Consider the following 15,322-nt stretch of genomic DNA (forward strand, 5'->3'; position numbering starts at 1 on the left):
TTTGGTTTGTTATGTTCAGTTCTAGTTTTGGAGGAATATTCATACTGACAGTCTGGAGAACTTATCTTTCTCTACTGGTGCCTGAGTTTCCAGAAATGATGCTATGTCTGACTTTGCCCTGTGTGGCAAAAAGGGCTGAGAGGAACCGTGCAAGATATTTGAGACAGCTGAGATACTCTCATGAAAGAAGGTAATTCAAGTGAATTGATAGAGAAGGCACCAAATCCAGGCAATTCAATCATATAAAAAAATCAAAGAGCTTAATTATATCCTCTGGGAACACTTCAAGTTCAGTCAGGCAAAATTATTGACTATGGAAGCGTGGCATGTAATATAAAATCAAAGCCTGTTTCTTCCTTGGTTTTTTTATATTCCTTGCATATTTTTTTTCTGATCTCAGTGTTGTGCAACTTGTTTCAGTTTCAAGCTTTCACACCACTGCCTCAGAAATCATTTATTTATTTATCGTTAACAAAAGACTAATTCCTCCTGACATTATTTATCTTAATGGAAGTAACACAAAGGCAGGAAGAGTGCATAACTCTGGATTCAGCTGCAATTTTGACAGCATCACTGATCCACTTTTCACTTGGAGTGGGTTCTTTCATCATGTTAGTCTCTCATTCCTTTTAACGTGGTTCTCTAAGCCCTCACCACGATATACCTTGAATTCTGCACCTCTAAAGCCCCCAGTACAGCAAAGTCCTGGCCCATGTTGGTGCCACCAAACACAATAGCTCTATTTGCTTGCAGTCATAGTGTCATAGAATTGTTTAGGTTGAAAAAGACCTTTAAGATCATCAAGTCCAACCATTAACCCAGGACTGCCAAGGCCACCACTAAACCACATCCTATAGCAACACATCTTAAATCCCTCCAGGCATGATGACTCCAGCACCTCCCTGGGCAGCCTGTTCCAGTGCTTGACAACACTTTCAGTGAAGAAATTTTTCCTAATATCCAATTTAAACCTCCCCGACACAACTTGAGGCCATTTTCTCTTGCCCTCTTGTCTCATTGGATAGATAACACATAGCAGATAGATAAAATAACTCCTACCCTTGCTCTGCCAGCTGCTCAGCTGGATTTATGTACCACTGATGGAGAGAGCTGGTCATTTTGCATGCTTGCCCTCAGGTATTTTAATAACCTGCAACTGCACAAAGAATCGGTCTCTCTGCTATATCATTTCTTCTGATTAAGGAACTGCAACTTCTTCCACCTTGTTGCTTGCTTTTGGCTAATCATCATATGAATAGGACTGATTTTCAGGGAGTGGGACCTTAGTGTGCTCTGGAAATTGAAGGTCTTTTGAGGCATCTCAAAATTAACATCAAAGCTCTTAGGTAAATTTTTTTTATAGTTGTTTCTTGAATATGGGTTTGAGTTTGAAAAGAATGCTGTCAGAAATGTGGTTTTCAGCCTAACTGGGGAAAGGAGGGGTTGTTTCTACTGAAAAAGCTGACTTTTCAATAAGAAATTACTTCTCAACAAAAATGGGCATTCCCAATCAAAAGCAAGAGAGAGAAGGAAGATGAGAGTGAATTACCCAAAATGTTCTGATTTTCTAATAAAAATATTAAGAATTTAGGTCTGATATGATTTTATAAGGAAAGCAGACATTATCTGCAAAAACATTCACTGTGCCAAAACACAAGGCAGAAAGGTATTTGGCAGAAAACACTCACACAATGCAAGCCTGGATGACCGAGGAGGCATCTCCCATGCTGTCACATGTGGCTTGCTGACCAGCTGGAGATGCCACAGTCCCAGCCCATAGTCTTCTGCATCTCCACCAATGGGATCTAATGATGTTCCTCTTGGTGACAGCAGCAATGAGGCCCGTGTGCCACCAGCAGCCAGGTGTTTTGAAGTCATCCTTTTCTAGCACACATTTATCTTGGTGAGCCAATCCATGCCATGCTGAAACAGAAAGCTGGACCCATTTGCAGCTGCAGTAACTCATAGCTCAGAGCACCCAGCCGGCCAGCACATGTGCTGGGAGTTGTCATTTACCCCAGGACCATCCTAGCATGGCTCTGAACCAAATGCTGATTGTCTGGGGGACCCTGGCATGGTCTCAGCCTGACTCCATAGCCATGAGACAGTTGCAAAGACCTTCCATTCATGACGGGGTGGTGGTGGGAAGACTGGTTGAATCATTTCTATTAAGCCATCAAACTGGCACTCAGCCTATGCAAACCGAGCTGGTATCTAACTTTCCTGACAGCAGCTCTGAGCCAAGATGTATTTGGCTCGCAATCAAAGTCTCCAGGCTGCTAGCATTATCTGCAAAGCAGTCACTCCTAGAAGCCCCGACAGCTTCTCTGCTGTAGAGTCACTCATGACCTAACTTGATCAAATAGCCCAAGAAAGTATTATCAATGCTGTTTCTCGGTGGGATGACAGATTCAGAGACGGGAAGAGTCACTTTCATCATGAGACGACAAGTCTTGCTGGCATGAGCAGAGAGAGCTTTTCTTCTGGCTCACTTAAGTGTGCAGTGTTTCTCAACACGTATTTTGAGAAGGGGATAAGAGGTGATCATAGTATTTTTTCAGCATATTTTTGTCCCTGCTATCTTTTGCCATTTCTTTCTCCCTCTCCACCCCCACCCCCCCTTTTTTTGTTTGTTTGTTTGTTTGTTTCATTTATTCGTGCTTACATCAGCTGCTTCAAGATCAAAACTACATTTTTAATTTTCTTTTCTGGAATACCCAGACACTCTGTGCTTGAAGATGTTTACACATTCGCTTCTATTTTTCAAAGCAAAAGTGTGACCGCTACATTGTTTTACTTTTAAGAGGAGCAGGATGGTGCACATGGATGAATGAGCATGTTTGTTGCGGACACCTCGCAGTAGGCACATGCCCAGAAACCTTTCATGTCAGAGAAGTTGTGCGATAACAACTTTTTCAAGGAGGCAACAAGAGTCTGGGTACATCACTAATGCCAAACACTTTGAGATCCCCCAAGGGGAAGCCCCCCACCATGCAAGCTATTTTTAGACTTCAAAGCATTCCCCCTTGTGACTGATCATCCTTTTCCCCCTACGTAGGAGTGAGTGAGGCCCTGCTGAAACCTCTCACAGATCTCCAAGTTCCTCCTTGCAAGCCTGAAGGGAACTGCTCAGGGCTCTGGTTTACAAAGCTACATTTCCTCCCCTGCTGACCCTTTCTCCTCCCTCCTCTCCAATAAATTGCCAGCAGAGCAGCAGCCAGGCCTTGCACGGACACAAAACCCAAGTTGCCCCAGAGACATGTTATCTTGTGATGACAAAGAGCCAGTCTGGCTGTCTTGCTGTTGGCATTATTTGAAAAGGTCACACAGAGACTGTGGCTTGACGGTCTGTTTTGAAAAATGCTAATAATAGACTGTCCATCGATCTCGGTGCATTAATTAGGCTGTGTACAAGCTAAAACCTTTCTGCAGCAAATGGTCTCCCCTTTTTTCCCCTTCTTTTTCTTTTTTCTTTTTCTTTTTCTTTTTCTTTTTCTTTTTCTTTTTCTTTTTCTTTTTCTTTTTCTTCTCTTTCTAGTTTTCATTCTTTTTTTTTTTTTTCCTTTTTTCTTTTTTTTTTTTTATGTTTCACCATCGTGTTCTGTTTAGAGTTTTGTGGTCTTGTGCGTGAGATGATCCTCTTTATAAAGTTTTATCTGCCTCAAAATAGCTGCTCATTTCTGCTTCAGTAGCTGCGAGCATACCGAGCACATATGAACAGTTGCACAACCTCTCCGAAAGCAGCACCAGCACAACCTGGGCATATGCAAACATAGCAATTCAGCTCCAGCCCACAGAGATCTGCCCCAAGGTTGGTTAACAACCTCACAGCACACGTACCAGGCAGCAGCTTTGCCATGCACAGCATGGCTCGCATGCATCAGGGGGTGCAAGTTCATTTTGCCTTGTCAAAATTTAGACTCAGCCAACAGGGCTGGAATAAAAGCAGTTTGGTAGGGTAGGGGATGGGGATGCAGACTTGCTCACAGCCTTGGTCCAGGTGGGTTGCAAGTGAAATGGGAGACACAAAGCACTGGTTTTGTGATCTGCAGCATGTAAAGTGCATCAAGGCCAGGGAGAGGGAAGGACTGTCCTGGAGCATCCGCAAGCCCTGTGGGAATTTCAGCTGAGCAGAGCAGCCAGGCACTATAGAGGTGCTCAAAAGCAGCAGTGTTACTTAAATGTGGTGCCACATCTGCAAGGAATAGTGTGTAAAAGGGATGGCAAGATGCAAGCTAAGTCAAGAGCATCTGGAGGGAGTGTTAAATCCTAGCAATGGGCTCGAATAACAAAAACTGAGATGACTTTATACCTTTTTCATTCAAGAAAACCTGATCTTTTTGACTCAAATTCCAGAGCCACTCTGGGAAATATTGCTCCATCAGTTTTCATTTACCACCATGTAAAGCTCAGGCCAAACACTGACAGGTTATTTATGACCCTTCTTATTTCACACAAACCCTTTTTTCTTGTTGACATGCTGGGTTTTGTGGGTAGGGGGGTCTGGAGTACCTTAAAAACACACACATAGAGGAAACACTTGGGTGAATCAGCATTAGCCCCTGAGCAGAGGCTGTGGTTGACAGGAAAGCAGTGTCGGTGGAAAGCCTGGCTTTTGGGGGATGAGGGTGTGACAGCCCCTGTGTGCAGGGGGGTGAAATGCCCTGCCATACACCCAGGTGTGCATCACCAGGGAACAGGCTGGATTCAATGGTGCTACTTCTTCTTTCAGATAACTTGATTGTGGTTGCACTGTACGATTTTCCTGCCTCAAGTAACCGTGACCTGCAGCTGGTCAAGGGGGAAAAACTCCAAGTCCTCTCCAAGTAAGTGGGGGACAGCTGGGCCTGTTTAACCTGGAGAAGAGAAGGCTGAGAGGGGATCTTATTAATGTCTAAAAAAACCTTAAGGGCGAGTGTCAAGAGGATGGGGCCATGCTGGTGTCCAGCAACAGGACAAGGGGCAACAGGCACAAACTGAAACACAAGAAGTTCCTTCTGAATATGAGGAAAGACTTCTTTCCCTTGAGGGTGACAGAGCACTGAGACAGGCTGCCCAGAGAGGCTGTGCAGTCTCCTTCTCTGGAGGCATTCAAAAGCTCCCTGGACATGATCCTGTGCAACCTGCTGTAGGAGAACCTGCTTTAACAGGGGGTTGGACTGGATGATCTCCAGAGGTCCCTTCCAACCCTGCCCATTCTGTGACTCTGTGAAATGACCTGCTGCCAGAGGGAGATTCAAAGATGAGCATAGTAAGGCTGGGAAAAGGGGGGGGCTTGGGGTCAGACACCAATTTACAGCTCACCAGAGCTGAGCCTGTGCCTTAGTTTTGCTCTAGTGTAACTATGGGTACCTTCTTCTCTCTGCAGGCTGGGGAAGGTGACAGTTCCATGGGTTATAGATACTTTGGGGTTGGGTAGCATCCAGCCTAGATACTACTGGGACCTTCTTCACTGCTGGTGGGCACAGAAGTAGCACATAAATAACAATAACCTAGCTCCTGTTCCATATTTTGTGCTGATCATGCTTTGGCAAAGGATGTGGGTTGGGCGTAGTCAGAGGAAAGGACAGAATTGAGCCAGAGAAGTGGGTGGTTTCATTTCAACTTCTCAAACTCACAAAAGAAAAGACTGACAGTCCATCTGCCCAGTCCATAACAGGGCAGAGGTGGGCTTGGGTATCCCAGTCAACAGACCTTGTAGGGCTGCTCCATTCTTGAACTGCTCTGTGAGGTGGCCTCCAGAGGTGACATTTCTCACCCAGATGCCATGGGCTGGGACCTGTGGGTCAGGGAGATGGAGAGCCTGCTGGGTGCAGATGGCTGCTGGCTGAGTCAGAAGTGCAGGAGCAAAGCAGTGGAGTGTCTGGCAAACAAAGGAAGGAGCAAAAAGAAGGACCCACAATGTCCCTATGCAAAAGGCAAAATAAACCCATGGTGACCCAGATTTCCCTTATCTCACTTGGGGTGCGTAGCAGAGGTTTGGGTCTTTCGTCACTCTGTGCTTCCTCTGCACTCAACCAGACACCAACAGCCTTCAACCTGGTGGTGGCCCTAGGAAATTGAGAGGTACCCGTAGAGTGGATTAAGGAGCCCTACTTTATTCTCAGTGCTCGAAACCCCAGGAACCATGCTGTCCTCGCAGCCTTGGCTTGTCATGAAACCTTCTCCAGGCACTCATGCTTTCTCTTCTGCTTGCTTTGCAGTGAGGGGGACTGGTGGCTGGCAAAATCCCTCAGCAGTGGGAGGAAAGGCTATATCCCCAGTAACTTCGTTGCACAAGTGGACACTTTGGAAGAGGAAAAGTAAGTGTGAAAGCTTAGGAATGGTGAACACTGCTGCAGTGTGCCATCTCTCAGAAAGCTATGGGAACAGCTTTACTTGCCAGCAGGAAGGTGTCACTGCTGGGCTGGAAAGCAAGAGGTCTTTCATCTTGTCCAACAATACTCCAAAAAGTTCAGGAGAAGTTTTAAGCACCATATGGGTGCGGAGCAGGAAGGATGAGGTTGCTGTGGGGAAAGCGGGCAAAGACTCCTGTCCCATTGATTGCACCCACCAAGGAAAACAAGGATTTGGGCGAGAGAACATAAACGTCCTATCTGCACTGGTAAATTAGCAGTGCCAAGGAGCATCCTCTGGCCCCACTGGGCCAGTCCACCCACACGCATAGTGTTAAACTTCCTAAGCCTCCAAGAAGGTATCCATATGTAAACTGGGAGTCACTCAGGAGTGTGCATTGATCCAGGTCTCAAATGTGCCAGGGACCACGCCAACAATTTAACGGGGCAGACAACCAAGTGCCAGTGCCCACTCACAGCACGGTGCTGTTTGTTTCATTAGCCCAGATGCAGACTTCATGTTTGGCTCCCTGCAAAGAAGATAGTAAGAAAGACTTGAGCCAAAAGGGTTTATTTTGCCTATAATATAAACAGAAGAAGAAGAAATTGTTTCCATGACTTACTCGCCTTTATGGCATTCAGCTATAAATTATCAGACCTGCTTGCAATCTCCTCTTGGAGGGAATCAACCAACATGGAATTCAGCAAATATTTAGCTGCACACAGAAATGTGGTTAAGATATAAATGCTCTTTGTATCCAAAGGGTGCACTTAAATGGCTGTGGGCACCCTATACTCAGCCTCCAGCTAACGTATCTGCTGTATACACAGCCTGCCTGGGCACTGCTCAGGGCTCACCCACTTGCCAGGTGACCGATGGGTCCCTGAGTGCCTCAGAGTCTGTGTTCTGGCTGAGCTTGCACTTCTCTCGTGTACAGGCTATTGCACATATCATCTACTCTCTACCCTGGCTGAATTGCTAGGCTGTGAAACAAGCCCAAAGTGACTGAAATCTGGTGTTAATCTACTAAAAACAGTCTATTACTGCCATTTTCCAGCAGATAAAAAACCTATTTGCTGATAAAAATAAACCTCGGTTTCAGAATGTAATGGTAAAAAAGATTAACTACCTGGGAAAAATTTGATTTTTTTAAAAGCTTTTCTTTTTCAAGCAACAAATGTGCCTTTTCTGTTTCCCAGGTGGTATTTTAAAACTCTGAGCAGAAAAGATGCTGAAAGGCTGCTGTTGTCTTCTGGTAACAAAGTTGGCTCTTTCCTTGTTCGTGAGAGTGAAACCAGCAAAGGTGAGATCCACGGAGCAAGGGCAACTCCTCATTATTGCCATGGCTTGGAAAACCTTTCAGATCTGACTGCAAAGTTTAGTTGTGTCAGCTTTTCTTGGATCTGGATGGGAAAATTAATGCTTGCTGGGATCAGCAGTAGAAGTGAGCTGGAGGCTTTGGAGATCAAAGATTTGCTTATGATGCTACTCATATGTGTAGTTTAGGCTGTGGTAAGAGTGAGTCTTGTCACCACAGTTCATGGCAGAGATGCAGGAACACAGCTAATCAGGAAAGGCTTTCCAAAACAATGTGTAGGGGTTTTCTTTTCCTTTTCCTCCTAAGGAAATGTTACTTTTTTTGGCAAATGGAGATTATTCTTCACACTCTTGAAGAAGCTTTTCTCCAGTTTGCAGCAGAAACTTGCAGAATATTGAAAAAAGTCTTTTGGTGGAACATTTTCCCATAGGAAACATGTTTTTCCTGATAGTCTGCAGCAGGGGGAATTCATGTAAACCAGAACTTTTGGAAGGAGGTTGGACTTCATCCACTTTCCTTCCATATGAACATGTCTGGCTTTTGAAGACATGACCCGATGAGGATGGAAAGGGCAGAACATTGTGGTCACTTCCCTTGGGCAATGGATATGGCGATTAACAGTAATACTTTACTGTGTAATTGCAATTGCTTTGTTCTGTGCTGTTAATTTGTAGACAGCCTGGAAGCTAGTTTAGGTTGTCCCATGGGAATTTCATATTGTTTCTTTCCTACTTTTCTCTCCTTGCATCCTCTGGGCCAGAAGGTGTGTTTACAGCATGGATGAAACAGTGCTCACAGTTCTGCTCTGAACCAGCTCCACAGCATAGTTTGGGAAAGTACTTCAGTCTTGCTGTGTTTTGGTTTCTTTCCTGTGAAATGGACAGAGTCGTCTTTCTTTGCCACATTGGAAAAGGTGGTTTCTGTCTTCCTGATAGATCAGTATAGACTTGGAGCATCCCTCTGAAGTAGTATTGGACCTTCTTTCCCTTGGCTTGTTTCCCAAATGCTTCTGCAGGGCTCAGGCCAAACAGTAAGAGTGGAAACATAGGCAATCCTCCATTTTACGAGTTCTTGCCTACAGTAGCATCTCCCTCTTCCTTTCTTGTCTCCGTTTTCCCTCATTCACATGGGAGGTCTCTAAGGCAGTATCTGTTCCTACTTCAATGGCTACATCATTACCAGTAAATCAAATAGTGCCAGAGCCTGGATGTGACAGCTGGATCATCCACACAGTCTCTGTTCAGGTTTTGTCCTGGCATCAACTGGGAGCCATTCCCCATAGCTAATTTGAGTGCATTCACCCTATTTTGAGGCTGAGAGAGTTTTGTGGTGACCCCAGGACTAGAAAGCATGCTCTAGCATGGTGTAGCTTGCTCACAGATGTAGTCTGAGCCCTGGATGTGTTGCAGACCTGGATGTTTCAACCACCTCCAGCAGCAGGATTTGACAGAGGCAGTCAAACTGGAGTGCTGGTCTTGAACTGGTGTGGTATTTAGTGTGTTAAGTGGGGCAACAAGATGCTCATCTTCCTATAGCTCTCTCCCTCAGCCATCAGGCAAGGGTGCTGTGCTAGCATTATAACAGCCTTTTTTCCCCTGCCCCATCACTGGGCTCACCTCCACATGTCCCTACTGAGCTGATGCCAAGTAGGAGAGCCGCATTCCATGAGGATTTGCAGTTTTCAGAATTTTTAGGGAATATTCAGGTCAGGAAACATTGAAGAGACTTGTTTCTAAGCACTCTGCTTGTCACTTGCTTTGCTTGTATATTGGTTTCTCTGCTACCTTTGTGATGCCTTTGCAATGATCAGCCTTGGACTAGTCATCACATGTTGTTCTTGGTTCTCCCTTTCTGACTCTCCCTTTATTTTGCTGGGATATTTGGGTAGGTGGCATGACTATACATTGCACCCAGGAAGGGTAAGGAGCAACACATGTTCTATACACAAGCCCAGCAGACACTCATGCATTGTGTCTGAAGGTCTGGGAAGGAGCGATGTCCACACATGATCCTAGTCTTTGTGGCATCTCTAGGTGCCACACATGGATGGGATCAGAACTTTCCCTGCACTTGCTTGGGCAATTGCCTCCTACTACTGCTAGCCACGAGCTGCAAACTCAGGATGAAATAATTCCCTGCAGTCCTCTGGAGTGTGGGTGGGTCTAGGTCACACAGGGCTTGGATAGAGGTGTCGGAGTCCTGAGATTCAAGGAGAAATAACCAGGCTGGACCCAATTTTAATGCCCCGTCTCTGCTGTCTAGAAGCAGACTTAGCTGGAGATGTGTGATATTCTGCATTAGCAGATGGGGAGTGTTCCAGTCTGTGAAAGTCCCATATGAGTGCCAAATGGTCAGAGATCAGCTTCTGCTCTGAAATATTTCACCTGTGCCTTTTCTGATATTATGTCTTAAAATATGGCTGCTATTCTTTCAAACACCTCATCCTCTGAATCATCCTATGCCATCAGCTTCTACCTGAACACCCTGTGTTTCAGACTGCCTGAACAGCCGTGGTGACACCATTTGATCCATGTTAACCATAGCTTCCTCCTCTCTAAAGAGAAAGGGAAAAGAGAAAGCCCCGCATGTCCAAATATGCTGTGAAGCTGAGTTCATTAATGTAAAGCACCCTGTGACCCACCACAAGATGTCCAGAGCAATGCCATGGAATTAACCCTGCCCTTCGAACCCCACAGATTCTTCCTGTTCTCTGCCTACACTGTGTGTATTTTCGTTCACTTTGCACATCATCAGCAACATTTGACCTTCAGGGCAAAGTGCTGAGCTGAGCTAAGGGCAGTACCACCATGCACTGGAGGGTGGTTGTCTCATACTGGGTTGTCTCAGCCCCAGCGGGATGCATTCTGCACCCTGCCTAAGAGCTGCAACTACTCATAGCCCATCCTAAGCACTGTCTCATTTTGCTCATGGTTAAAGACACAGAAACTGTAAACCTGAGGGCTTCTCTTTCAGCTAACAGTTGGCAGAGTCTGTGAAAGGCATGTTTAACATCCCGGGAAGATGGGTCCTTGTCAAGGCAGTGTGGGAAGCAGACCAGCAGTGAAATCATCAGTGGAGAGCTAGCCTTGCTGAAGCTGCTGGAAATAAACAAATCTTCCGCCGAAGTAATAATCATTCTGAAACCTGCAGGAGCACAGCCACACAGCTGTGCCAAGTCACGAAATCCTGGCTCGCAGCAAGACTGGTGCGCCTGTGCTCCTGGCAGAAGGGACTTCACAGAGCTCAGCCACTGCATCCAGCTGAGCTCCTGGGCTTCCCATTGGGAAGGAGTTAAGAGCCTGATGAGACCTATAGGAACAGGAGATGCCACATGTGGTGGGACTCAGACTGAGATGCAGACACCAAAATGTAGATACCACACATGGCAGTTGCCTCAGCTCCCACTGTAGTCACTGGGGCTTGATTTGGTTGCCAAACTGAACAACTTGGAGCTATCTCCAGGTGCTCCACGAGGAGTTGTGGTTTTGCACCATACCTTCTAAGCCCATGCAGATGCCCCAGAGCATCTCAAGCAGTACCAGACACCTGCTCAGGTGACTGAATCAACCCTCGATATGTTATGAAGTTGAATCCCACCCTTACATCTTCTGTTACTCTGTCCCATACAGAACTTGCCAACCTTTGAACAGAAAGGACCTGAGACCCCTTGTAGGAGGGTCTGGGGATCCCAGACTCAGAACAGGAGGGTCTGACACCCAGAGCTGCCCAGGGCAAGATTTGGTTGTGCTCAAACTGCTCTGAGCTGGTGTTGAGTGCAGGTGTGGACCTCTGTGTGTCAGCCCAGGTCTGTGCTGGGATGTGATGTGGCACCATAGGACAGGCAAATGTCCCTTGTGGTTGAAGAACAAGAACTCCTTTTGGCCATCCTGGCTATCACCAGGGGAGACTGGGAGTCCTTCCTTCTGTATGGCTCCACGTAACTTTTTTCATTTGCTGCTGTTACTGGGAGAAGAGAGAATTTAAGCTTTTCAGCCCTAGTACTTTGCCTTTACGCTGCAGCTCCCCAGGGAACAGTAACCAGCCATGGGGGATGGTGGTGAAGGCTCTACCACACTCACTTAAGCAAACCAAACTCTGACATAACTTGAAATACAGTCGTTATCTCTAATGACAGAGTAAGTATTAACACTGGTAGTAGGCAGCTGATGAATTGGCTTGCAGGGTGCCCCAGAGCCACCTTCATTGCTGCATGCTGCACATCACTGGTTTGAAAGATGCAAGAGGGTTTAAAGGGGTCTGGAAATGAGGTCCTGCAGGAGAACAGGTGTTTTGGGTGCAACCACGCTAACACACAGATCAGGTCTCCTCTTTTCTGCTGACTGTCAGCCCCCCAGGCATCCACTCGCACACATGTTAGTCGTTAATTCCTGCGCTCCCTTCTGCAATGCTGTCTGTCATCAGTGAGGCTGGGTTCACCCCATGTTTGGTTCCTTCCTCTAGCAAGCCTTATGTCGTACAAATCCCACACATGCCTAAGTCCAGGCATGCAAAGCATCCTCCTGGACTTGTGCTGTAGAAGCCCAGCTCTGATGGGCTGCAGCCTGGCCTGCATGTGATTTCAATCACTTTCAAATTCAAATAACATCATCATCCTTAAAAACAACAATAGAAGTTAATAATGACGATGACGATGATGATGATGGTGGTAACGATAATAATAATAATAATAATAATAACAATAATATTATTATTATTTGTAACTTAGGGCCACATAGGTACCACAAAGGAGCCAGAGTAGGTCTGGGGCCAAGTGCTAGGGATGTGGTCAATCAACTCTAGCACGATGTGCTAAGCACTGTGGACACAACCCCTAGCAACAGCTCTCTGCACCCACCAGGGACCAAAGATCACTCCCTGGGAAAGACATTTTCAGCTGTGTAGTGACCTTTGGCCACTGGGACATGGAGTGCAAAAAGGAGCCATTCCTTTGCCCTTTCCTTGAGTTTTTTGGTGCCCCATTGAAGATGCTTCAGGAATATTTCTCAGATGTCCAGCTGCAGGACTGATAGAGCCAAAAGTGCTTTTCAGTCTGTCTTCTGCCTGACACTCATGGTGAAGGAGTTTCAGAAGAACATCCTCTGTTGAGAAGGACCCCACCACACCAAGGCTATGTGCTTCCAGTCTTGAGGTTCCCTGGCTCTGCATTTAAACCAGCAAGTCTTCCTGAACATGATGCCACAATATCTCATAGTCTCTGCAGAAAGGGAGTACCCCCAGAACAACCACTAGTAGTCGGAAAAGTTTTAGACTCTCCAAATTCTGCTTGTAAAGATTTATAATCACTGCAACAGAGAAAATACCCATAGAGGTGGCTTTCTGTTGCTTTTTAAAAATTGCAAATGTTTTTCAGCCATGGTGTAGGGAACTGCTGGTGCTGTGGTGAAAAAACATCAGACAGTGAGAATTATATGTTAGTAATCTTTTCCCTGACTTGTAGGATTAGGGTTTCAGAGTCACTGTGGAAGGTTCCACTTCTGCTTATGATCCTACATGACAGATACATACTTTTTAACATATATAGCCTTGCCTTTTCAAACATTAAAAAAGGCAGCCCATCAACCCCGTGTGACGTGTTAGACTTTTAACAGCCCAGCAGGCTTGTAACAACTTTCTCTGGAAATACGATCCAGACAAAAGGAAAAAAAAAAAAAAAACCCACTGCTAAGCTGTATTGAAATTTATACGGACATAGGCTGGAAGCTGCTGCTCTGTAGCAACATCTAGTGATGGGTTTGTGTGCAAAAAACCCAGCCCCATGGTTTAAATTATAAATCTGCTCTAGGGAGAGGATAACAGGTTGGAGTGGTAGATCACTGAGTAGCTCCCTCAAGGTCAAAGGCACATGAATCTGGACGTGAATGTCTAGAAGTGGTTTAGCCACTGTCACAAGTTTATGGCTGAACAAGCCAATTCTCCTGAATCCCCCTTCTGTACCTCCTTCTGTACCTCCTGGCTGAACCACTGACCTTGGCACAAGGGTTATAGGGGATAAGAGAGACATGGGGACCTTGGATAATGCTGAGAAGGGACACATATCTCTTGACCTTATCTCTCCCACTAACCAAAATTCTGGTTGTGCTGGTGGGGTGGTTCAGCTCCTTGCCAGTCCTGTGTTTCTACAGACCGGTGAGCCTGCAGTCAATTGTTTCATGAGATGAGATGACAGGGTTGGCAGAGCTCAGATGGGAGATAGAGAGCTATGACAAGACCATCATGACCTAAGGAGTACCTGATTGTTCTGGCTGGAGATGTGCTATTGATTACCTATGAATATTGAAAATTGCTAATATATTGATGTGCTATTGCTTCTTTGGGGCTGTTGGCCACAGCACATGCACGTCTTAGCAAAGCCTTGGCAGGCTCAGTTAAGCTCTGATGAACCTTTATCCTCTCCACTTGCCTTGGAGAGAGGGAAGTTTGTAGCTTTGCAGCCTGGTGGGGCTTGACCTGAGAAAGCATCAGCAAGAGCTGGCATATCTGCAGGTGTCTGCAGCTGTAGGCAGCCAAGGAAAGAGGAGGTGGCTAGTCCCTGAGTAGGGTGCTGCTTGTCCTCACAGCTCCTTCTTCTACTCATTCTCCAGGTGCCTATTCCTTGTCTGTGAGAGACAGCGACTCTGCTCATGGGGACATCATCAAGCACTACAGGATTCGCTCCTTAGATGGTGGGGGGTATTACATCTCCCCCAGGATGACTTTTGCCAACCTGCCAGAGCTAATCCAGCATTACAGCCGTAAGTTGTTTGCCTTTCCTAATGAGTATGTCTCCTAGCATGTGAACAGAGGGAGAACAGGTTTACCAGCCACCACCACCACTTCATCCACTCTCATGGGCCAGGTGTGCTCCCCCAAGCAGGCCTTGGGCACCTTGTTCTGCTTTTTCATCGTAGGGCATTGTGAGGGTGAGCTCTGCCCACAGCCCTGTAACCAGGGAGTGTGTCCTATCAGGAAAGGAAAGAGGGAATGCTGAAGGGATGTGCAGGAGGGATGTTTCAGAAGCAGCATTTGGACTAGCTGGGCAGGAGAATTTGCTCCTCTGTGGCTCCCTTTGAGCTTTTTTCTTTCTTTTTTTCCATTCTGGTGCCTTGATCCCTGCAGCTGAAACATTTGTGTGGTTGTGGATGTTTCCCATGGGTTGACTTTTTCCTGGCATGTGTAGATGGAGGAGGAGGTTAGCTCTGGCATCTCATTGAACTGTCCTGTGCTTCGTCCTCATGCAGAGAAAGGGGACGGCCTGTGCCAGCGACTCACAGCTCCCTGCATATCCCTGATTCCCCAGAGACCCTGGGCACAGGATGAATGGGAGATCCCACGGGAGTCTCTGAAGCTTGTGAAGAAACTTGGCAGTGGGCAGTTTGGGGAAGTGTGGATGGGTAAGTATAATTCCCTCCACCCCCCCACCCCCCCTGCAACCCTTCTGCCCCCCATCCCCCCCTCTCCCCATTCCAGGAAAGAAATATATAAACAAAGGAGACACAAAGCCCTTTTTCCCTAAGGCACAACTAGTCTGAGCATGGGCATTCTAACGTATAAACACATATTTATGCGTACACACAGAGCAGTAGATGCCGTACTGCTTGGAAGGAGCAGACAGGTTGTGTTTGCACAGATGAGTAGTTGAGCATGGGTTTCACGGGCTGGATACATGCA

General features: G+C 46.3%; 1 protein-coding gene across 2 annotated transcripts in view; it reads left to right on the forward strand.

Annotated features, from left to right (window-relative positions):
* BLK (BLK proto-oncogene, Src family tyrosine kinase) overlaps window positions 1–15,322 on the forward strand; it is a 45,710-nt gene that overhangs the window by 20,566 nt on the left and 9,822 nt on the right. For both annotated transcript variants that reach the window (XM_037392827.1, XM_037392828.1), the window contains exons 4-8: window positions 4,733–4,826; window positions 6,204–6,302; window positions 7,536–7,639; window positions 14,257–14,406; window positions 14,893–15,045. In XM_037392827.1, the coding sequence (XP_037248724.1) occupies window positions 4,733–4,826; window positions 6,204–6,302; window positions 7,536–7,639; window positions 14,257–14,406; window positions 14,893–15,045 (600 nt within the window). The remainder of the gene's footprint in view (window positions 1–4,732; window positions 4,827–6,203; window positions 6,303–7,535; window positions 7,640–14,256; window positions 14,407–14,892; window positions 15,046–15,322) is intronic.

The sequence above is a fragment of the Falco rusticolus genome, chromosome 6, assembly GCF_015220075.1.
Source record: "Falco rusticolus isolate bFalRus1 chromosome 6, bFalRus1.pri, whole genome shotgun sequence".
Taxonomy (NCBI): domain Eukaryota; kingdom Metazoa; phylum Chordata; class Aves; order Falconiformes; family Falconidae; genus Falco; species Falco rusticolus.